Source organism: Eptatretus burgeri, chromosome 6, assembly GCF_056783735.1.
Source record: "Eptatretus burgeri isolate ZD-2024b chromosome 6, Ebu_testis_v1, whole genome shotgun sequence".
Classification (NCBI taxonomy): domain Eukaryota; kingdom Metazoa; phylum Chordata; class Myxini; order Myxiniformes; family Myxinidae; genus Eptatretus; species Eptatretus burgeri.
This window is the reverse complement of record NC_140966.1, coordinates 108,503,277-108,528,809: the sequence shown is the minus strand read 5'-3', so window position 1 is coordinate 108,528,809 and position 25,533 is coordinate 108,503,277. Positions and strand designations below refer to the sequence as shown.

Genomic DNA, 25,533 nt, shown 5'->3' with positions numbered 1-25,533 from the left:
ACACATATATACATATATACACATATATATATATATATATATATATATATATATATATATATATATATATATATATATATATATATATATATATATATATATATATATATATATATATATATATGAGAAACGCCGAATTTTGTTCCCGTTTTGCGATGTAAAATCAAATCGTCTCCTCCTGAAAATTGTCAGGTATTTAATTTACTATCGCAAAGGTGGCTCGATGTACTTTTCGTTATGAACTAACTATTATCTATTGTGAATTTTGGGGGTGAAAATGGGCAGGACACACACAATGCCCTTAAGAAGGAAGTAAAAGCGTTACCACTTTCATTGAATAAGAAAGTAAAACCGCCTATCACTTTCATTGAAAATTGTGATCATCGATGGAAAAATGTTTCTTTTATCGATGGAATGAGCAATGAGGTTTCCTCGCATTCATTCAGGTGAGTAATTTTTTTTATCCTTTCCTGACTTGCACTTCATAACCATCCCCTACGCACCTTTATTTGTGGACAACAGAAGTAAAAAGCCAAAACTAAAAAACCAAAACTAAAAAAGATTGCTATCTAGCTTGCCTTCCTTTAAGCCTTATCCTTAAAGCCAGCAAGCTACTGTTCAACAGTGCAAAACATTTAAACAGTGAAACAAAGATGCAGATTTGCATAACATTTGAACAGTGCAAAAAAGATGCATGTTAGGTTTGCTCTTGATTTGAACAGTCAACAGTGCAAAAAGACAGTGTTGTATTCGGTAGTTTTGCAGGTTTGCATTTGAAAAATTGAATGAAAGATGCGGGTGGTTTGCTGACCAGCATACTTTTCTGATTCAATCACTCTCGGCCTGTAATCAACTTCAAATTGTCTAATCGACTCAAATTATACGACCATCCTCAAATTGTCAAGCTAAGATTTTTTTTCTTTGTCTACCGACTCACAACTCAGTCATCAGTCACTACTGAGCAAAAATTGTACAGCTACCCACCCTGTTTGGTGGAGTCTTCCTTCTCCAAATAAAGTAAAATAAAAGTAAAGTTATTCACTCTCCTTTTTAGCTGACCATCAAGTGAGATTGTACCTAAAAATCAGTTTTTGAGCTTGCAAGATCTTACTAGATTCCGGTGTCACTTTTATGTACTTGGAAACCCCACTTCAGTACTTGGAAGACCCACTGCAGTACTTTGCAATCCCACTTTGCAATCCCACTGCAGCACTTGAAAATTCAACTGCAACACTTGGTACTCCTGTTGCAGTACTTGGAATTCCCACTGCAGTATGTACTTGGAAATTCCACTGCATTACTTGGAAATCCCACTGCAGCACTGGTAATTCTCCATCATTCAGGCCATACACGTGCATGAAAAGGCCATGCACCCAAAAGAATCCGGGGGGATATATATTCCAAGAACTAAAATCCGTTGATTGAAACGCACATTACTAATCACGTTTATATGTTTCCAGGTGGTAACATGCTGAGAACTCAGAAACGAAGAAGAATTTCCCAGCGATTACCAGAAGTCCGTGCACAAAGGAAGGCAAGACGACAGCTGCAGTTGCCAGCGGTCCCACGAAGGAACGCAAGATGACAGCTGCAGTTGCCAGTGGTCCCACGAGCCTACACGAATGATGAAAATGTGTTCTTCCTTGAAACAGATATTAGAGAAATGGAAATAGCATGTAACTACTGTGAGGCAAAAAAATTCGCTGGCGAGCCACCAGGATTTTGCTGTGCAAGTGGAAAAATCCAATTGGATTTATTCCCAACGCCACCTCAATATCTGCTGTCACTGCTCAACGGAACAAATAATGATTCCAACCATTTCCTTCAGAACGTAGTCGTTATAATAGCACATTTCAAATGATGAGCTTTGGCTGCACTAGATGACAGATTCATGGATGGAATCCCAATTTTACTGTCCAAGGTCAAGTGTCACAAAATTGGAAGTCTCCATCCACAAGACAATACGCCTCGACAGTTTCTGCAAATTTATTTCATTGACAGCAGACGAGCCGAACATGAAGCAGGTTTGGCCATCGGTACTGGTATGAAACCACAAATCGTAAGGAAGCTCACAGAGTTATTGCATGAGAACAACAAATACGCCAGAAACCTGAAAACAGCTGTTGAAAGCATGAACCAAGATGGAAGAAAAGATCTTCGAGTTGTCATCCACGAAATGTTCATGTTGACGATGACCGCGCAGGGGAAATGTACAATCTTTGCTTGATGGAAATAGAAGACCACATCCTCGCACAAGGAGGTTAAACTCTGAATAACTACAACCTTCCTGTCATTGACCGTACAACGGCCGCAAACCACGCACAGGAGTACGTTCGGTACGCGAATTTCGACGTATGTGAACAAAACCAGTACATCAACAACCATGAGCATCAGCTGACGGAAAATCTGAGAGAAATATATGCACTATTTCTCGACAAAGTAAACACACAGCGCTGTGTTATCACCTTTGTTGATGCTCCTGGAGGGACAGGTAAAACGTTCCTCTTGAATTTAATTCTCGCAAAGATCAGATCTAATGACCATATCACTATTGCTACAGCATCGAGTGGTATAGCCGCAACTTTACTAACAGGGGGACGTACTCTACATTCCGCCTTCAAAGTACCCCTGAATGCTCACGAACAAGATACACCAACCTGCTCTATGAAAAAAGGGACAACAATCCCTAGAGTGATGAACGAAGCCAAAACAATTATTGTGGACGAGGCTCCGATGACACACAGGGCCGTGTGTAAAGCGATCGATAGGACCCTACAGGATATTTGTGGAAATTCAAAACCATTTGGTGGCATCCCGGTAATGTTCTGTGGAGACTTCCGCCAAATACTACCCGTTGTGAAGCAAGGAACACGTGCAAAATAGTCGATGTGACGCTGAAGCGATCGCCGTTATGGCGCAACGTTACAACGTACCGACTCCACGCCAACATATGAGCACAGCTTACAAACGACCCCACCGCTACAAATTACGCCGACCTCCTCATGAACATTGGAGAAGGTAACTACCCTGTTGAAAATAAACCGGACACCATCACTTTAACAGAAGGGATCCACCAGCAAGAAACTCCATCCAAATTAATCGAGGAAATCTATGTCGGATTAACAGGACGTGCTCCAAACGACAACAACTGGTTGTTAGAACTAGCGATACTCGCACCTCTAAATGAAACAGTGGATGCTGTCAACTCTACCGTCATTGACCGCTTCCCAGGAGACGTCAAGATATATAATGCAATCAACACCACACTCACTCCGGAGGAAGCGGTGCACTTTCCCATTGAATTTCTGAATTCCATTGAAATATCAGGGATACCACCACACAAACTTAAGCTGAAAGTAGGTTGCCCAGTTATTGTTCTACGTTCATTGGGTCCACCAAATATCATGAATGGCACCCACTGTACAGTCTACCGAATGAGCCCAAATGTGATGAAGTAATCTTGATTAATGGACCGGCAGCAGGAAAACATGCATTAATTCCAAGGATACCACTTACACCATCCGACAGTGGCCTGCCATTCCAGTTCCGTAGATTACAATTTCCCTTACGACTTTGCTTTGCCATGACAATAAAGAAAGCACAGGGACAGACGTTCAGCATAATCGGACTACATCTGCGTTTGCCTGTTTTCTCACACGGAATGTTGTATGTTGCGGCATCAAGAGTTGGATCAAGATCAAAGCTGCACGTCCATGCCCCAGACATGAAAACGAGGAACGTTGTATTTAAAAATGTGCTGCAGTAGACGACCGAAGAGACCCGTTCGTAACAAAATTGACTCCACAGAAACTGTGAGTAACCCACATATGCTTTCATTTTTGAATTACCCGTCAAAGACGGGTACTTTGCTAGTATATATAACACCCATTCTCTGTTGAGTTTAATTAATATTTAAATGGATTTCTATAGAATGTCTAATTAATGCTGTGGAACACCCATTCTCTGCAGAGTGATATAAATATTTAAATAGATTTCTATAGAATGTGTGGTGGTGGTCGTATGGCAGCTTAGCTGCCGGGGTAGCTATCATTTCTTGAAGCGCGACTGTGTCGCTGATGCAGTGCCCCTCTACCAGTACACACACTCGAACTGGTACTCATTTTGCCGACCTCGGAAGGATGACAGGCTGAGTCAACCCCCTGGTGTATTAATTCAGCGGCCGACGGGGCTTGAACTCAGGACCCTAGGATCCCAAGCCGCCACCTTAACCACTGAGCCAACACCAGGCTCAACATAGAATGTGTAATTAATGCAATATAACACCTATTCTCTGCAGAGTTTTATAAATATTTAAATGGATTTCGATAGAATGTGCAATTAATTATATAGAACACCCATTCTCTGCAGAGCTATATAAATGTTTAAATGGATTTCTATAGAATGTCTAATTAATGCTATATAACACACATTCTCCACAGTTATATAAATGGATTTCTAGAGAATGTGTAATTAATGCTATACAACACACATTCTCCGCAGTTTTATAAATGGATTTCTATAGAATGTGTAATTAATGCTATATAACACACATTCTCCACAGTTTTATAAATGGATTTCTATAGAATGTGTAATTAATGCTATATAACACACATTCTCCGCAGTTTTATAAATGCATTTCAAGAGAATGTGTAATTAATGCTATATAACACCTATTCTCTGCAGAGTTTTAGAAATATTTAAATGGGTTTTATAGAATGCGTAATTAATTATATACAACACACTCTCTGCAGTTTTATAAATATTTAAATGGATTTCTATAGAATGTGTAATTAATGCTATATAACACACATTCTCCACAGTTTTATAAATGGATTTCTATAGAATGTGTAATTAATGCTATATAACACCTATTCTCTGCAGAGTTTTATAAATATTTAAATGGATTTTATAGAATGTGTAATTAATTATATACAACACACTCTCTGCAGTTTTATAAATATTTAAATGGATTTCTATAGAACGTGTAATTAATTATATGGAACACCCATTCTCTGCAGTTTTATAAATATTTAAATGGATTTCTATAGAATGTGTAATTAATGCTATATAACACACATTCTCCGCAGTTTTATAAATGCATTTCTAGAGAATGTGTAATTAATTATATGGAACACACATTCTCCGCAGTTTTATAAATGGATTTCTATAGAATGTGTAATTAATGCTATATAACACACATTCTCCGCAGTTTTATAAATGGATTTCTAGAGAATGTGTAATTAATTATATGGAACACACATTCTCCGCAGTTTTATAAATGGATTTCTATAGAATGTGTAATTAATGCTATATAACACACATTCTCCGCAGTTTTATAAATGCATTTCAAGAGAATGTGTAATTAATGCCATATAACACCTATTCTCTGCGGAGTTTTATAAAATTTACATGGATTTCGATAGAATGTGTAATTAATTATATGGAACACCCATTCTCTGCAGAGTTATATAAATGTTTAAATGGATTTCTATAGAATGTGTAATTAATGCTATATAACACACATTCTCCGCAGTTTTATAAATGCATTTCAAGAGAATGTGTAATTAATGCTATACAACACCTATTCTCTGCGGAGTTTTATAAAATTTAAATGGATTTCGATAGAATGTGTAATTAATTATATGGAACACCCATTCTCTGCAGAGTTATATAAATGTTTAAATGGATTTCTATAGATGGTGTAATTAATGCTATATAACACCTATTCTCTGCGGAGTTTTATAAATATATAAATGGATTTTATAGAATGCGTAATTAATTATATACAACACACTCTCTGCAGTTTTATAAATATTTAAATGCATTTCTATAGAATGTGTAATTAATGCTATATAACACACATTCTCCGCAGTTTTATAAATGGATTTCTGGAGAATGTGTAATTAATGCTATATAACACATATTCTCTGCGGAGTTTTATAAATATATAAATGGATTTTATAGAATGCGTAATTAATTATATACAACACACTCTCTGCAGTTTTATAAATAGTTAAATGGATTTCTATAGAATGTGTAATTAATTATATGGAACATCCATTCTCTGCAGTTTTATAAATATTTAAATGGATTTCTATAGAATGTGTAATTAATGCTATATAACACACATTCTCCGCAGTTTTATAAATGGATTTCAAGAGAATGTGTAATTAATGCTATATAACACCTATTCTCTGCGGAGTTTTATAAATATTTAAATGGATTTCGATAGAATGTGTAATTAATTATATGGAACACCCTTTCTCTGCAGAGTTATATAAATGTTTAAATGGATTTCTATAGAATGTCTAATTAATGCTATATAACACACATTCTCCGCAGTTTTATAAATGGATTTCTAGAGAATGTGTAATTAATGCTTTATAATACCTATATTCTGCGGAGTTTTATAAATATATAAATGGATTTTATAGAATGCGTAATTAATTATATACAACACACGCTCTGCAGTTTTATAAATATTTAAATGGATTTCTATAGAATGTGTAATTAATGCTATATAACACACATTCTCCGCAGTTTTATAAATGGATTTCTAGAGAATGTGTAATTAATGCTATATAACACACATTCTCTGCGGAGTTTTATAAATATATAAATGGATTTTATAGAATGCGTAATTAATTATATACAACACACTCTCTGCAGTTTTATAAATAGTTAAATGGATTTCTATAGAATGTGTAATTAATTATATGGAACACCCATTCTCTGCAGTTTTATAAATATTTAAATGGATTTCTGTAGAATGTATATTTCATTATATGGAAAACCCATTCTGCAATCTGGGCCAAGAAGGTTCCTTGTGATGTTTTATGCTGTTGATTCAAAGGCTCCAAAGAATATTGAAACATCCCATCATCAAAGTTTGCTGCTCTCATGCTGAGGACGATTTTGTGGGGTCTCGTTCTTCATTCACCTATCATCACACATGACTTGTCTTGAACCCATTCATCTCTCTGCCATCTGCTCTCATCTCGTATGTCTGAACTGCACCCCAGCATCGGCTGACCCGCTCCCTGCATCATCCGACCTGCTCACTTAACCATTTCAAGCTTCTCACTCTTCTCTCCTGCTTTATACAGAATCACATTCCCATGTCTATCTATTTCCACTCTTCTATCCAGGCTTTCAAGACAATGATGCAATTATTCATTTCTCCCAAAAATCTTTGCTCCTCTCAATCACCTTTGTCATTTGTGTTAGTTCCATGTCTGACTAAGTACGCCTGGTGCATGAAAGGGGCTCTCCATGTCTTCATTACACAAGTATCATTTTGGTTTGCAAATTACATCGTGATGTTTACAAAATGGCACCAGGGACCGCAAGCTTCACAACTCCTCCAAATGCATTTATTTTTCGTTGAGAGCATCTCCTCCTAGCATTGTCCTTTTGTCATTTCCTCCAGTAGGAATCAAATCTAGAAGCGAATCAGTGAGAGATGAACAAAGCACGGGAGATAAGAAGCTACCCGAACAGACATGACCAACTCATTCCCAAGACCTCACCTTCTCCTTCTTAGTCTCTTCATACTCAACATCATCCGTTGGAAGCTCAAAACGACATACTGGACAGGAACATGTCTAACAAATGGGACAGGGAAGCATGAAAATCAGCACCCAAGAGGTTTCATTCCTCTCCAACATAATATCAAATTTACCTTTAGGACTCACACCCCCAGTATTCCACCATAGGTTTTAGGGGCACCTGAAGTGCCCATGACCATCCCCACCTTGTGCAGCCAAGTGGAGATACAAGCAGTGTGGTAAGAATGGTTGCATGGCAGGACTGTGATGTCTTCTCCATCATCTGCAAATGCAGCAAGACACACGGGACAAGACCCTGTGGAAAAAACCATACAGACAACCTGTCATGGTCCCTCATCACATCCATAAAAACCAAGCCAGCATGGTTACCCACAAACATACATCACTGTGCATCATATTGGCATGCACTGGACATGATGTCCAAAATCCACGACTCATTCCCGTCAATGACCACCAACCCGCCTCTCCAAAAGAGCTCACTCAATGCACGTCCCACCAGGTTCCCCTTCCCACCTCCCTTTCCTTCACTCCGTTTTCTCAGTGCCAATATGGCTGCCTGACTGGCAGGTGGCGGCAGTTGGGCAGCAGCCGACTCCAAACCAAGACCACGCAGAATAAGCCTGCAAGATAACAGTTTTGAACTCCGTGAGTAAAGGAATTCAATGAAGGAAAAAAAAAAACTGCTGAAAATAAATGCTACATCCATTTCTCAAGCAAATTCAACACAGGCATGTGATCTCAATGTCTGCACATTGGGAAAGTTTACCAGTAATGTCAAACATTCCGGAACAAGAGCTTTACAAAACAAGGCCACAATGACACATATTTTGGGAATCGTTACTTTTGTAATGTTAATTTTGTGTTTTGTTCTGCAATGAGCAGCAGCTTACTGGATATGTATAAAATCAATCAGTTATTATCTCTGACACCAAAGATTTTCATAAAGATGTGTCAGGTCAGGTCAGATGAGCTTAGATTTGTGACTTGCTGCAGGTACCATATAAACTTGTACTAACCTGTTCCCAGGTCGGGTTGTCGGCGATGAAACCGTCTCCACCATCAGGTTTTCTGGTGAGGAGGGTGTACGATGTGGACACCCAGCAGGATGAAGAACAAAAACTGGTCAAAGGGCGGAGGAGCTCCTTGTGAGCCACCGGCCATCCATATCTCGTGCCCAACTGTGTCTGCGGATGTTCTCCTGCAGTTTGGTTACTATTTATTAGGAAGTTGGTGGCAGGATTTGCACTCCGGCCACCGTAAAACCCTTCATTCCGCAAAACATTCTCAAAGCATAAAAAATCTGAAAACCCACTCCATGGGAGTCAATCGTGTGCAGCTACCCTTCTCGCAGGGGAGCTCACTGGATGACGGGATTGGGGCAAAGCCTTTGGGACCCCCAATCTTTGATGATAGGAGGGAAACCACGGGGTAACCTTCCTGGGTCAGATTGCGGTAGTGTGTGTCGGGGTGGTGCTGAGGTGTCGTCCACCAGATGGCGGTCTCTTTGGGTGGGTAACTGGAATGTCATATCCCTAAAGGAGGATGATCACCTGTCTCTGTTGTCAACCGAGTTCAAGCGTTTGGACATCAGTATTGCAGCACTCTGAGGTTCGGAGACCGGATTGCGGCGAGATCATTGCGGGTAGTTACACCTACTATTGGTCTGGTCACTCTGATGGTTACCATGCCCAAGTAGTTGCTGTAGCTGTGTACAATAAGCTGATTCCAATGATAATTCAGGTAATACCGGTCAACGAGCGTATTATGAGACTAAGGATTCGTCACTCCTTGGGTGTCATTTCCCTGGTGTGTGCATATGCTCTCACTGAGGCGAGTGATCTCACCGTGAAGGATGCATTCTATGCCATGCTCGAGACTCAGGGTCGACAAGGAGGCCTATGCGCGAGGAATCTGTGAGGGGGTAGATCATCACCTGTGGTCAAGTGATTCTCTTCCTGCTTGCAGGGGAATTCGTGCTGGTCTGCACGAACCAAACTGCAGGAGAACATGGGTTTCCTGGGTCAAAACTAAGATCCAGGTCTTCATTGACATCTTGGATGCTGCTATCCTGTCTGTACCTGTTTGTGGCGCAGATGTTGAGGTCACAGAGAGACTCACTTACCTTGGCAGTGATATTCACGTCTCTGCTGGCTGTGAGCCGGAGGTCAACAGACGTCTGGATCGGTCCTGGGGAGTCATGGATTCACTGGATTATGGGGTGTGACTTTGACCATGGATCTGAGACGGAGACTTAATTCCTTTGGTACCAGGTCTCTTCGGAGAATCCTTGGCTATAGCTTGTCGGATTTTGTGTCCAACGAGCGGTTGCCGAGAGAGACTCAAATGAGATTTGTTACCTGCATAGTCTGTGAGCATCAGCTGCGGCTGTCTGGACATGTGGCTCGTTTTCCTGATGCTGATCCTGTCGTTTGTTTGCGAGCAGGATATCTCAAAAAGTTGTGCGCAGATCCGGACAAAATTTGTTGGACATGTTGGACATGTCACCAAAGGGTCACAAGGCCGAATTGTTTTGATTTGATGAAGATCCGAATCTGGGTCCGGCCTATCAGAGGGATACAAAATGTAAAGTGTTTAGCCTGGTGGTGGTATGCACTCTCCTGAGTGCCGTTCTGGTTTTGTGTTTATTTTAAAACATCCTTCATTCTGTTACGTGCTGCCTCCATGCACCGAAGCGAGTACCCCAATTACCCGGTGGACGAGCACGGAAGAAAGTTTAACGGACCACAATTATTGTGTGTCCCGTCTATTGTTTAACACGGGAAACCATTGTACGACACAAAACAGAAGGATATTTAATCGGTAATTAATGTATTAAACCCTACCATCTACCCTTCAAACACAAATGCCGTTTCTTAATGTTCCATCACAATTATTTTAAAAGAAACACTCAATACTGTTAAAACTCCCCAAAGTTACACATGGCAGATTTCAATGCAGTTTTGAATCAACTCACAGCTTTCAAGTCGGTAACTTATCTCATGTACCCAGTTCTTGAATAAAACCAGATATGTATTGGTGTCAAAGTTGGTTGTGTTCACGTTCGAAGCAGGCTCTGTTGCCCCGACAAGTGCACGAGTATGCATAAAGTGATGTCCGACTGGCCAGCCATGTTGTGAGTCCCCAAAGGGTGATCTTCGTACCACCGAAGCAAGCACATGAATCCGTGTCCACTACTCACCGTTAAGGACCATGCTGCATCCAGCAGTGCCGAGGGATGAGGATGAACTCGGCCTTTGCTTTGTCGATATGCCCAGAGAGGATTGGTCTGCTTGGATGTCGTCTCCGTGACACCAGCAGGATAATATAGGTTCGTCAAGAACCCAACTGGCCAGTCGATAGGATCAACCAGCATCCGCAAAGCTGCAACTGGTTCGAGTCAGGACCGTGCTGACTCTTCAGTCAACATGCAACACTCTCAGTCATGGTGAGCAAGCAACCCTCTCAGCACCCTCATTGCTAGTTTGAGCCCGGTTTCATAAAAATAACTCGGCCACATGCTGCAGCGTAAACGAGCCACGTACCACCCATCTGAGGCTTCTCTCTGGTTCCGTAATGTGTTCCCCTCTCCTTTGATTCTCCTCTTCCTTGTATCGGGTCTTACACAAGGTCACTCCGAAGTCTGGCGTCAAGTAGTCTGCATTCCTCGTTTGTGCAGAGGCTTGGCCATAGCCCGGATCAGCACGTATTCAAAGACTCTCTTTTTATAACTCTATCTCCCAGTCTGTTTCTCTTTAATGTGGGAGTAGAGTTTGAACACATTAATCCAAATACTGCATTGTACAAAGTGATTTATCCAGACAAGTGGACAGTTTCGCTTTTACAAAGTTTTCTTCAAAGTTACACTGACATTCCAGCACTCCATTGAGCACCACCGATGCATGCAGCAGTCTGCACGAGTGTCTTTTCACACAGTAACCACAATACTTCTTTAATTCAAGTTGCCTTTTCCACAGAATATAACTTAACATTTCCAATCAAGTGGTATATATTATTGATCCGTAACAATTCACAAAGGTTGCAATACAATATTCCACCTCTGTTGTGTTATTCCTCCCACCGCGTGGCCCCGGTCTTCCCACCGCGTGGCCCCGCTCCTCCCACCGCGTGGCCCCGCTCCTCCCACCGCGTGGCCCCGCTCCTCCCACCGCGTGGCCCCGCTCCTCCCACCGCGTGGCCCCGCTCCTCCCACCGCGTGGCCCCGCTCCTCCCACCGCGTGGCCCCGCTCCTCCCACCGCGTGGCCCCGCTCCTCCCACCGCGTGGCCCCGCTCCTCCCACCGCGTGGCCCCGCTCCTCCAACCGCGTGGCCCCGCTCCTCCCACCGCGTGGCCCCGCTCCTCCCACCGCGTGGCCCCGCTCCTCCCACCGCGTGGCCCCGCTCCTCCCACCGCGTGGCCCCGCTCCTCCCACCGCGTGGCCCCGCTCCTCCCACCGCGTGGCCCCGCTCCTCCCACCGCGTGGCCCCGCTCCTCCCACCGCGTGGCCCCGCTCCTCCCACCGCGTGGCCCCGCTCCTCCAACCGCGTGGCCCCGCTCCTCCCACCGCGTGGCCCCGCTCCTCCCACCGCGTGGCCCCGCTCCTCCCACCGCGTGGCCCCGCTCCTCCCACCGCGTGGCCCCGCTCCTCCCACCGCGTGGCCCCGCTCCTCCCACCGCGTGGCCCCGCTCCTCCCACCGCGTGGCCCCGCTCCTCCAACCGCGTGGCCCCGCTCCTCCCACCGCGTGGCCCCGCTCCTCCCACCGCGTGGCCCCGCTCCTCCCACCGCGTGGCCCCGCTCCTCCCACCGCGTGGCCCCGCTCCTCCCACCGCGTGGCCCCGCTCCTCCCACCGCGTGGCCCCGCTCCTCCCACCGCGTGGCCCCGCTCCTCCCACCGCGTGGCCCCGCTCCTCCAACCGCGTGGCCCCGCTCCTCCCACCGCGTGGCCCCGCTCCTCCCACCGCGTGGCCCCGCTCCTCCCACCCCGTGGCCCCGCTCCTCCCACCGCGTGGCCCCGCTCCTCCCACCGCGTGGCCCCGCTCCTCCCACCGCGTGGCCCCGCTCCTCCCACCGCGTGGCCCCGCTCCTCCCACCGCGTGGCCCCGCTCCTCCCACCGCGTGGCCCCGCTCCTCCCACCTCGTGGCCCCGCTCCTACCACCTCGTGGGCCCTTCGCCTCCCTCCGCGTGCCCCCTCGCCTCCTTCCGCGTGCCCCTTTGTGTGCCCTCTCCGCGTGCCCTCTCGCCCCCTTCCGCGTGCCCTGTCGCTCCTGTCCTCGTGCCCTTCGTCCCCCTCCGCGTGCCCTCCCGCCCCCCTCCGCATTTCCTGTCGCCCCCTTCCACGTGCCCTGTCACCCCTGTCCTTGTGCCCTCTCGCCCCCCTCCGCGTGCCCTCTCGCCACCCTTCCCGTGCCCTCTCGCCCCCTTCCCGTGTCCTCTCGCCCCCTCCACGTGCCCATCGCCCCCCTCCACGTTCCCTCTCGTCCTTCTCCGCATAACCTCTCATCCCCCCTCCCCTCGTCCTCCTCCGCGTACCCTCTCGCCCCCCCCTTTGTGTAGCTCCTCCCTTCGCTTCACTATGCCTGCCTTCATGTTACACCCATAGGGTAAGCCAATCAAGCACGTTCCAATATATTACACCTCCATAACACAATGTGACAATGGCGTTTAGCGTAAAGGCGTTGTATGTGTGGGGGACACTTTTTCTTTCCTTTATAAATAGACAAGGGTAAAAGCCCGTCAATAATGAAGGGTTGGAGTTATATTATTTGAAATACTCAAGGAGAATGGAAGATATGAAATTTCACAGCAAGAAAAAGCGTTATTTTACAACACGACATGTACAAATGTGATCCTATTTTTATCCTTTATCTTCTGAGACGTTTCATTTGGACAGTGCAGCCTCGTGCGTGTGCCAGTCTGAAGCCTCGGCCTAGCATCAGGTATGCTTCTATCTTCTTTATTTAACACACATCGTGCAGACACTCATGAGCACTCATTTTACTGTGCGTGCGTTTCACGTCACCTGCAGCGAATTTCAACACCCTGCACCTTGTATTTATCGTTTTGTTTTTTTTAAAAACGCTTCTGTACACCTCCCTTGAGGCTCGGTTTGCAAGTCACCGTCTACAATTCCAACAGAAGAGACTTAATTTCTCTTTCATGGAAAATGTTTTTCGAGTTTTCTTATCCTCAAAAATAGACCCCCAGTGAACACAGTCATGTGAAAAGATTGGTCTTCAAAACCCCACTGGAGTCATCCTTATCAAGGGGGACAGACAAACACACACAGTTCTATATAGATAGATTAAGTGGTTTGGAAACATAACCTACGAGCACAACTTCAACATGAAATGCATCCGGAAAGTGGAAAACAATCGCCAGAGAAGGAGCACTCATTGCCATTTGATCACTCATCTTGCGAAATGTTGATTAACATTCGCGTCAAAAACGGAATCGGTGTTCACAACAGAATACAAAGGCTACAAAACCATCATCACCTGGCCAGTCGGATCAAGCTTTCTTCCTCTTCCCACCTTTCCTCATCTTCATCCTGTGCATGCTCGTCAAAGTATGATGCCATGGAAACCTACATGTCACCATGACAACCAGAAGCAAGGTTTTAAAAGCATACATTGCATTTCTATTCAAACATCAGGTCTTGCAAGTGTGAGATAAATCAGGACAAAAATTTCATTGCATCAAAAGTGGAGAAAATGCCAAAACCTTCAACCCGAACAGCTCACTCCACTCAGCGCCGCCACAAGCTCAAGTGCTACATGTGTGCCGACATCTACCTCCACGCACACGCTCGCCACGTGCGCGCCAACCTCTCGCGCCACGTCCACGCACGCCCATCATGCGCGCGCCGACCTCGCGTGTGCCAACCTCACCCACATCGACCTTGCCCGCCATGTGCGCACTGATGTTGTCTGCCACGCACGTGATGACCTCACGCTCCACACACACGCATTTCCACACCCCTGTGCCCGCTGATCTCGCCCGCCACGAGCGTGCCGACCTCGCTTGCCAACCTCGCCTGCCACGAGTGCGCAGACCTCGTCTGCCACAGCACGCCGACCTCGCCCGCCACCCACACGACGACCTCACGCGCCACACGCCGACCTCACCCACCTCGTGTGCCGACCTCGCACGACACGCGCACTGACCTCGCCTTAAGGGGTGAAAGGGGAATAGTTTATAAGTTATTTCATAGTACATGTTCAGCATAAGCGTCTGTAATAAGTGTACAATGGGCAGGGTCGAGATTGTTCTTACAAAGATCTGTTGATTTCCCTTCAAAATGGTCGTTTCAAAGCCACATGTCTTCACCTTTGTGTTCCATGTGGCTTTCCTCCATTGTAATTTATCATGATGTGTTTTCCTTACATGAAAATTACTCGCCACAGTTTGCACTTGACCTCCATGAGTGAGGTAGGCTTCGAGATCCTGCAATGGGTAACACCCCCCCAACCCCCACATCCTTGGAGAGTGGCCAATGGGCGTGCCATGAGTGACCCTCGGCCCACCCCGTGGGGACAAAATAAAACACGCGACGGGTGGAAGCTCATGGTCTTGTTCTTCTGGTGGCCATTTCCAGCAGGGTCTTTCCCCACTCATAACCACCTCCTTGACCTGCTTTCAGGAGGACCTCCTGCTCTGTGTGCCAAGGTTTGATTCCCGTGGAACTCTGGTCCTGCAGTTCTCTTGGTGCAGTTTCCAGCTGTTTGTGGTGCACTGTGGTCTGCTGCAGTGACAAAGCCAGGAGATCATGGGACGGATAAAGTCCCTCAAGGCCGCAAGCGTCAATACAAAAATCAGGTGCTAGCAAGGTTTCACCTCTCCCAGGTTCTTTTGTGTCCAATCCTCTCCTTCTATCTGTCCAGTTGCCTGTGTGTGTGAAAGAGGCCTTAAGATGATAGAAACAAGTCCACCGTTGGCATCATGAGCACTCGGGTTAATTATTTATTCATTTGTTTCGGTTTGTTTTTCTGGTACCACTCTTTTCTCTTCTCCCTACCCCTATGTATTTCTTGTGAATAAATCCTTTGTTAACGAGAACCGGTCTTGCGGTTACTGAAGGAACAGGGGCTTTGTAGCGCGTTAGTTAAGTGGTCAGGTAAACCCGTATGCCAAAACAATCGGGAATCGGTGCGCTAAGGCACGATTAGTGAAAGCAAACTGTGCTCCGACATTGCTCGGCTAAATTTGGGAGAGCCGATTCATGGTTCTTTACTGTTGGCCCCGAAGAGCTGGGTTTTTCCCAGAACAGTCTCTTTGGGAATCCTGTTGGCAAGATGGGCGTGGCTGACTTTTGGCACTCCCAACAGGTAAGACAGGCAGGCAGGTGATGGTGGTGCAGGCCGGAAAGGAAAGCAATTTTTTTTTTTGTAGACATTGTCGAGGATCGTATGAGAGCTAACACAATACACACAACAAGGCGGGCAGGAGACAAGAGGGGCGGGAGAGGGAAAGACAAAACAGTGGGGAACAGAGACATTAGGAGATCTGTGGAAGGGAGAGGGATGGGGCGGGGAACATGGGGAATACAAGATGGACATGACAGGGAATTTCAGGAAGGAAAGCAGGGAATTTGAAGGAGGTGGGTTTGGGGTGGATTAATGGGGGTCGAAAAGATCGAGGTTTGGGATGGGGGACGATAATACGTGGTGGTGATCAGCTGTTTTGAAGACCTGGAGGGAAGAATGGGATTGAACAGAGTGAGGAAGTTTGTTCCAAAGACGGGGAAAAAGAGGAATAAAAGAGTGAAGGTGAGCAGTGATTCGTGATTTGGGTAGTTTTACCAGAAGGGGGTTGCTGGGGGACCTGGAGCACCCTGTGGAAATATGGAGGGGGGGCGGCTGAGACCGGAGAGGAGATGGTATAAGACAGAATTGTTCAGGTTGGAAAGCCAGGTGATGGTGGTGCAGGCAGGTGGTTTTGCAGGCAGGATTGGGAGAGAGTGCAGGCAGGTTTCACCCTTCTCTATCTGAACATAATCTATGCTCCCACCGAGGCTGGGTCCCCCTAAACTATTTTATCCCCCCTCCTGGGAGGAAGCACAGGCACATGCAACGACTCTAAGGTTGGGTGACACGGCCTCACTTAGCTCGCTGACGGAGTATCCCCACTGGGGCGTGCCTCCCACTAAACTAACAATTTGGGATTCAAAGGGTCCTCGCAAAATCAAATTTCCAAACTCCTGTTCTCTTCAATGGCAGCACTTAAAATCCATGCTATCTATGTGGCAAAAGCCTGCTGTGTTGCGTGTGGAAGCGTACCCCTTCTCTAAGCGTGTGGAAGCACATGGTTTGTGGGCTGTGTAACCCCCACCACGGTCCTGGGTGCGAGAGGGGTCCACGCTTCCATGCCATGAACACATTTAACCAAACATGCAGGCATGTACACCCCCCCCCCTCCACCTCCACAGAGAGTTCCTTTGCAAAAACCAATCTACCCATTTATACCACGTCTGTGTGTGCGGTCTACGTACCCCTTCTCCTGCTTGCAGCAACTTCTGGCTGCACCTCTCGATTGGGACACACCGCCGGCTCCCGCTGCACAGATGCACTCTCCTGTGGGGTCACGCGTGCCCTGCACACATTCTCCCTCAGACGTGCCCCAATTTCCTCCTTAGTGAAGTTCTGAACACGAGGTTCGATTAGACGTTGGAAGGTTTTTAAAGTTATTATTACAGGAATAGTAATATAACTATTAACAAAATGAAAGCAGAACGCTGAAAAAGGTGAAAAAAAATGCGATATCGTGTGAAAAAAAAACTTTCACAACACTTTTACTCGGTCAGCTAACTGGTCGAAAGGCGCTACAAAACTGATGACGGCATCGCGTGTTAACAGTTGGCATCCATGCTTCATCCAAGCCACATGAGCTGGGGATTGGGTCTCATGTGGGCCAAATAAGTACAATTCACATAAATTTTGCTTCAATTTCAAAATGGGGAAAATCATAAACAGTTAGAACTTTCCCAGTTGATAGTTCATCACACTGGGCCCATTTTGAGCCTACATGCAAAATCCTGGGAGCAATGCATGATCCATGGGGAAATTCAAAATGGTGGTCCTGAGGGGTCAGGAAAAACAGCACTTCCTCGGGGGGTTTTTTAGATCCTCGTGGAGGATCTCTAAATCTTACTCACGTTGTTGTTCTTGTGGATTTTTTTGTTTCACAGCCTACAGTTTTCATCAAAACTTCCTGAAACTTGGCGTATATATGTAAAAATACCCTGCGCAGACAGTAACCATCTCCGATTTTGAAAATTCCTCCGAGAAAAAAAGTTATGACGTCAAAATATCTCTGCTAATGGAAATCGCCTAAAAAAGTATCTCAAACTAGGCAAGCTTTTTGAATTCTGTTTGCGGGAATCGAACAGGGCATTAGCAGAGATGAATTACCGCACGTATGATACATCACTATGACGTCATTCCTATTTTTTGACATTTTTTTGTTTCACAACCTAGAGTTTTCATCGGATCTTCGTGAAACTTGCCATGTATATGCAGAGAGCCCACGTGCAGGCAGGAGCCATCTCCGATTTTGGAAATTCTTCCTCGAAAAAAAGTTGACGTCATAATATCGCCGCTAATGGCAATCACCTATCCCATTATCTCCGAAACTAGGCAAGCTGTTTGAATTTTGTTTGCAGGAATCAAGCCGGGCATTAGCACAGATAATTTATCGCAAACCTGATGCATCACAATGACGTCATATTCGTTTTTATGACGTCATCATTAAGAGGACGAGGATCTTAGCTCATTCGAGCTTGTTTTTCTTGATGAATCGATATTTTCCGACAATATAATACTACACCATCACAGTCAATGTTTAAGATAGACCTCGACTCAAATATTATGAACAGTATCAGTTTTCTACTTTCAGGGATTAGCAAGTTCGGGGAAAGGATATAACATGAGGGAATAAAGATACGCACAAGTGATCCACAAGCATCAACCTCAAGTGATCCTTCTCCTGCCAAATGGTGTAGTTGCCTCCCTGCAATTGACTGTAAACTCTGCAAGTTCTGCCAACAAAAGGACAAGAGAAAGCTCCATGAAGTGGTGACTCGAGAAGCGAGTCGAGATAAGAGATTTTGCCCAAACTGATCCAGTGATGAACACACCATTATCTGGAGTTTATGACCTTATAGCAGCTGAAGATTGTTGTCATCTCCAATGCTGCATGCAATTTGAGTGGAAAAGTCAGCAAAGGGAATTGACATCAGTAGCTGATGGTGTTGCAAGGGACGTGTGTATGAACATGCTGTGTGGGGAACTGATCACATGTTTATGGTATGAGTAAAGTCTGAGACAAATACGTTGGTCTGTGTAGAACTATCAGTCCTGGTTATACTCAGAGATACCAGTCCAGAAGGGCTACATTTCATGAATAAGTAACAACACGTACTTGGATCAAAAGCCAAACATGTTTGGCCTTTATCGAAAATAATGTGTCCTGATGCATCTTGGTGATGACTCAGACTTCATCATCACAAAAACGCTTTCAAACCTTCCACAATTCACAGCATCTTCATCCGAGTCAGAAGATGAGTATGGTGGTGGGATGGAACTTGACCAATGTAACTTTTTCAAGGAGATAGTGCATGTCGCCCTTGGGATTAGGCAGGATATGATGGATGCCCCGGGGAATTCCAGCACTTGGAACGGGATTGATCAAGAACATGCTGAGCTGGTGATCCCAGACAATCTTTATCTGTTCCTCCGCTTGTTGCTTGGGATCATAGATGTGGTGCATGAAGGTGCGGAAGAAGATGTTGATGTCAAACGAATGGTGTGCAGCATTTCACAAGGCATTGAATATGCAGTATCAAACGGTCGCAAGCTGACGCCAAAGCACATCAGACTCGGTCTTGCTGTTCACCAGGCCATGCAATCAGAAGCCCTGGTGGATCTTCTACATGCTGCCAACCATACCATTGCAAGAGACACTGTTCGACGAATCGACACCAACATAACTGACAACATCCTCGATAGATACGCACAGAGGTGATATGTGTACGTCCCAGACAATAACATTCAAGGCCAGATGATTCATTACCTCCGCCACCGAAGGTGAAGGAGGTTATGTTTTCATCCCTTTTCTGTTTGTTTGTTTGTGTGCAGGATATCTCAAAAAGTTATGGACGGATCGGATGAAATTTTGTGGACAGGTTCGGTATGTTGGAAGGATGAACTGATTCGATTTTGGTGAAGATTTTGGTGAGCTGGATCCGACTCCTGGAATTTTTTAAAGTGGTTCTTCACCATTGGGAGAGAGGCCCAAAAATGATATTAGCCAAAAACGATTAGAGCTCTCTGCTAATTGAAAGCACAATATCTCAAAAAGTTGGAGATGGATTTGGACGAAACTTGGTTGATATGTTGGTTGTGTGATGAGGAACAATTGATTCAATTTTGGTGAAGATACGGATCCGGATCCGATAATTTTTCAAGTGATTCTACACCATTGAGAGATAGGGTGAAACCGAAATATAGCACGATATCTCAAAAAGTTGGGGATGGATTTGAATGAAACTTCGTTGACAAGGTTGGTTGTGTCGCAAGGACTAATCGATTCGATTTTGGTGAAGACCTGAATCCGGATCTGGTTACGAGAATAGTTTAATTTTTAAAATGATTCTTCACCCTCGAGAGACAGGGCCAGAAACGATATAGTGCTGTGTAGCATGATATTTCAAAAATGTAATTTCGATATGTTCTCAAGGATCAGGAATTACGTGGCGGAGGTACGCGCTCTACCGAGTGCCCTTATAATTGTTCATGGGATAACATCGATACCCTTGAGGCAACACTGGATTGAAAGAATACCTTTCATTGTACACAGATGGTTGTATGGCAAAGAGGGCCTCCCCCAAAGCTTATGTGTCAACACAACTGTCAAATGTGTATCAAGGCTAATTGAAGGGTGACAAACAGTGCCATGCATGCTGAAAAACGACCAGATTTTCGCAAAACTAGATTCTGAGAAAAACGAAATTTTGTGCTGCACTTTGCTATTAATTCATCTGTAAATTGAAAATTAAAGTCCGTACATCACGTTGTATTATTCGAGGTGATGAGATCAATATTTCATCTGAAAGATGTCAAAAGAAGTGGTCAGTCTGCAGTTTTTCATCAAAATGGCCATTTTGACCTTTTTGATGTTGAAATGACCTTCAGGGTCAAAAATGACGATGGCATCCACCCATACCTTCTTCCCCAACCCTAAAAGCAATCAATATAGCATGGATGCCGGCTCTTAACAAAAAATTCCGTCGTAAGTCGAAAATCAGGTCTTAGCTGGTCTACTATGACACAGTAGCAGGTGAACCGAATGACACAAACTGCGTACGTAATACTGCTATCAACTGTAAGGCGCTCACCAAGTGGCTTAAGCACTCAAGAAATTACTCCAACGGTATGGTTAAGCGATTAGCGATAGGTCATACGAAACACCACCTGGAGATACCCGGTGTCTCAAACAATGTGTGAATTGGCCAAAATCATTCTTTTTTTCTTCTTCTGTTTTTTTTTTAGCAGTCGTAACTGCTGCTAAGGTCAATTCTGCAGTTTACATTTTGAAATTTGGCCCAGGTTTAGAGATCCTCAAGCTTGTCGCATGCGCAGAAATTAAATAAAGGCACAAACACTGGCGTCTCCGGACGTTTATAAGTATTGTGATGTATCGAGTGATTCATAGGTATGAAGATCAGCAATCAGCGACGTATACAGCGATTCGAAGGTTCGAAACATTATCACGGAGAAACTGATCTGTTCCAAGGAAAGGCATTTTTGAGGTGAACGGACAAAATGCCAGATTAAGACCCCGAGTTAAGCGAACTCAATGCAGGCTGACCAAAGGTAAGCCAGTTTCTGGTTTTATCGTAAATCTTCAAAAGGGGTGTATAAATTTACCAAAAAAACTCACTTTTCATCCATACACTCCCTTGGAGTTACCTTGGTATGCATGCAAAGTTTCGGGCCGTTAGATTTCATGGTTTGGAGTTATGTTATGGAGGAGACACACACACACACACACACTGACATTTATCACATGTAATATATATAGATTGTTGCGGTTCTGGGAACCGCATCCCTCCAAGGCGATGGCATCCATCATACAGTGGTCCCCCCAGACAGTTATTTCATTAATATATGTATAGATAGACCCTTCCCTCATGTCTAATGGGTCAAACGGGACAAAGTGCATTGTGTGGATCTCATAGTTAGGTCTGATTATATCTCTAACTTCATTCCTACTCTTTTTCTCTTATTCCTGAGATAAATCGAAAAAGGCACTGCACTCAGATAGCCGCCTGTAAAAGACGCGGCCACGCCCTTCACTGTAAGAATGTGTCTTCGAAGAGGCCAACAGTAGAAGCAGACAAACAACCTCGTCCACGCCGTACAGGACGCATGCGGCGCGTTCTTTTCAACACATTTATGAGTCTTGTAATCATATCTATCCTCTTTTCAACCCAAGTCTACATCAAATAATTATATCCAATCTTTTCATTCAATTCCTGACACAGATTAGAGCCGGCACCGCACAAACACTGCCTGTGATAAATAACTACAAGCACGATGGCGGACCCGCGCGCACTGTATGGGGAATGCATAGCACATCTCTTCATTCGGGTCTGTGCATGGGTTTACAATAACATCTTACCATCGGTCTTTGCTCACCACCACGGCCACGGATGTCTCCTGCGGACGGAAGACATCTTCTTACTCTTCTGCTCGGCGAGGCTGAAGATGGCAGGCGTGCTGTACGGCTCAGATCGCTTGGGCTGCATGGCATACGGACAAAGCAGCACATTGACCAGCGCTAACCGCTGGTTGCCGTGAGTGCCCGGCGGGCATGCGGGATCGACGCGACCCTCGGCCGGTCGCTGGGGCACGGCCCGGGAGTTTGGTGCAGGGCGATTCGTATCACGGTGTTTGGAGCGAGACGATTCCGCAGCTCAGCTATGGCTTGCCAGATGTAAAGTAAGGCCGCTTCCGGCCATCACGGCTGGGCCGTGTGCTGGCCGGGGCTCAATCAGAGCGCTCGATTTGGGTGACTCGCTTCGGGTTGTCGCCCCCGCCGCACACCACAGGGTCTATAAAAGGACGGGTCGCAGGGCCGTCTGCATTCCTGTCTGCTCGTTCCTGCTCGTCCTTCCGCTTCCTCTCTGTCTGGCCTGGGATCAATCTCCACTCACTCGCCTGCTGACTCCACCCTTCTTCACGGCCTCGTTGCTGACTCCGCCCTTCTTCACGGCCTCATCGCTGACTCCACCCACCCACTTGATCCTGCCTGCCACTCTGCCCACTCGCTCTCGCCTCTGCCCACCCACTCGCTGCTGGTTCCACCCAAAGTCCCTCCTTCACGCCTGTCGGTGGCACCCCTTCTCGGCGCAGATGCTTAGCTGCACAAAGTAGGAGAAGACGTGCCAGCTGTCAGAGAGGGATCGTCCAGCGGAGCATCCCCCCAAAACGTACCGGGTCAGTCAATCGTGCAAGGTATTGCGAGATCATGCGCCTCATCTCCTCTCCTTAACTCTTCTTCATCGGGTTGCGTGTGTGTGTGTGTGTGTGTGTGTGTGTGTGTGTGTGTGTGTGTGTCATGGCACCTGTCCTCGCTTAAGTTAAGATTGCAGAAGGTATATCGGGATAACTCTGCTCTGTCTGCTTTTAAAGTTGCTTGTTTTATTGTCGCACCACACTTTTCTCTCTATCTCTACTTACACCCAACAATAAACCATTAATTGTGCTACATATCTTTCCTCGCCTGCCTGTAAAAAAATCCTTTTGTAAAAATGTTCCCAGCTCGTTTTTGTCTTTTCTTTCATTGATCCAGCATGGTCCGTATCCTAGCCTAACCGGGGCTTTATTCCCAACGATCCGTTCTTTGAGCTGGTACATCCTTGGCAGTGTCGCTCGGCTGCGTCTGATCCGGTAAGGTGATTCGGTTCAGACAAGGAATACCGAGGGCGTGTCCCCGGGTAATTACATCACGTGATTATTTTTTAGGTAACTGGATAAACTAGACGGAAGACCCTAAGTCACGTGGTTGAGTTATTGGCATCGACGGTCGGTTAGCGACCCACCACGTCACGGAGTTAGCAGTGTGGGACGGCCTGCAATTCCGGGAAGTCTGGTGGGAACCCGAGATAGCTTCCCACCTGAACCCCGGCCTGCAACTATATACAGTACTACTCGTAAGTCGTCACCATCGGGACCGAGAAAAAAGTGACGACTTAGACGTGTGACGACTTACGCGTATGCGAACATTCATGATGACTGTGGGGTGAAGGATGAAGGTGCACGTGGCCTGGACACGTACGTGTGAGAGGGCGCAACAATCTCTAAGCCGGCTATTGGACCAAAAGGGAAACACAATCCTCGGGGTATAGGTGGGGGATCATTGGTGAGTTGGAAAGTGATCACGATCTTCTCCACTCGTTCAAATATCTTGCCCTTATTCTTCAAGATATCGTTCAATGTCTGCCGTTTGATGTCGAACTTCTCAGCTATGGCTGTTTTCTTCATCAGTGGTTTTGCCTCGCAAAACTTGATAATGTATTTTTCTTGGTAGGTTTTAGTTGTAAGCTTACGCTTAGTCACCATCGTCCTGCCTGCAGTGCGATCAACGTGTGTACATATCCAAAGTAGAATGACAACTGTCGTCACGACGACCACGGTTTATGACCCCGTCTTGCGTAATACCCAATACAGTACCCAATGCCCAGCTTCATGGCCTAGCCTGGTAAGAAAAATTCTACGTTCGCTTCTCGGCTTTGACTATTCCATATTAATATATATATACATATATATATATATATATATATCATATATCCTCACTTAACGACCAAGTTCCGTTCCGACAACTAGGTCGTTAAGCGAATTGGTCGATAAGCGAGGAGCCGTCCCTTACCGATATTTCAAGCATACTGTATTAGTCTAGAAGCCAAAATCTGTAGCTAGCCTAGAAAATAGGTTCGCTGCTGATTTCAGGTTAGAATGGTGCAACTGGTGTTTTTGAAGAGTCTAGGCATGACCAAGTCTAGTTCCACTTGTTGCCAAGTCTGCATCTGAATATTATGGCCGCCATAACAGTAATCAAAATGGCCGCCATCAGATTTAGTCTTTTTCTTACTGCAAATTGTACTAGCCAGAAATTTGTCATGATTGTGAAATACTATGTAATCTGACACGAGGAACACTATTTTGTGCTTTATTTTTGTACTGGATCACAACTTTTCACATAATTGACAACTTAAAGACGAAATTGAAAATGCACATACGAACAACAAATGTGAAAAAGAAAATGTTTAGCACTATTGATGGAGATGGGTTTACAGTCAGTCAAAGGTTATTTCAACAGCTGTCAGATTCTTTCTAACACAAAATTACGTTGCTTTGCAGAAGAGAAAAGTGTTGTGAGAACACCCAAGTACAATTTTCAGAGCTATTGATCGGCTTGTACACTGAACGGGTTCCTACAAAGGGCTTTGCATCCACATGCTTTCGTGCAAGGCAGTCCATTCCGTGTACATTTGCACCGTCGAGTTGAGCATGACCCACGGCATTTGCATGTCGTCAGTTCTACACAGTAAGCAGTAATAGGCTGTGCAGTCATGAGTCGCGGCTGAAATGTCTCGTTGCCATCTTTGACGACCTGTTCCCACCCACAGTTCTCAGGTGCAGGTAGATGTGGTTCAGATTCCAAGGCTCTTCTCCACACAAAAGTCTGGTAGTGCGCTCGCTTGATGTGTAGAATCAGAGCATCGCGAGTTGGAGGCAGATTCTCAATAGCTTTGGTCAGACTGAGAAACAGATCACATCTTACTCGCTGAATTGAGTTATCTTGGCCATGAGGGTCATAAAGCCTGCAGACAAATGACTCAGCATCTGCAATCACACTCTCATCAGGAATTTCCTCTTTGCCTAGGTTATTCAACAGGTGGGAGTT

General features: G+C 45.4%; 1 protein-coding gene across 16 annotated transcripts in view; it reads right to left on the bottom strand.

Moving 5' to 3' along the window:
• Positions 1–25,533, bottom strand: part of RNF181 (ring finger protein 181) — a 58,325-nt gene that overhangs the window by 17,867 nt on the left and 14,925 nt on the right. For 2 of the 16 annotated variants that reach the window (XM_085886665.1, XM_085886660.1), the window contains exons 2-9: positions 18,512–18,601; positions 17,057–17,157; positions 16,845–16,903; positions 14,064–14,152; positions 8,082–8,188; positions 7,754–7,863; positions 7,530–7,604; positions 1,512–1,642 (exon numbers count right to left, since the gene is read on the bottom strand). In XM_085886665.1, the coding sequence (XP_085742791.1) occupies positions 1,512–1,642; positions 7,530–7,604; positions 7,754–7,863; positions 8,082–8,188; positions 14,064–14,152; positions 16,845–16,903; positions 17,057–17,157; positions 18,512–18,528 (689 nt within the window). In that variant the 5' untranslated portion in view covers positions 18,529–18,601. Of the gene's footprint in view, positions 1–1,511; positions 1,643–7,529; positions 7,605–7,753; positions 7,864–8,081; positions 8,189–14,063; positions 14,153–16,844; positions 16,904–17,056; positions 17,208–18,511; positions 18,602–25,533 lie in introns of all 16 variants that reach the window. The other 14 variants (XM_085886652.1, XM_085886650.1, XM_085886654.1 and 11 more) reach the window with 14 other exon arrangements.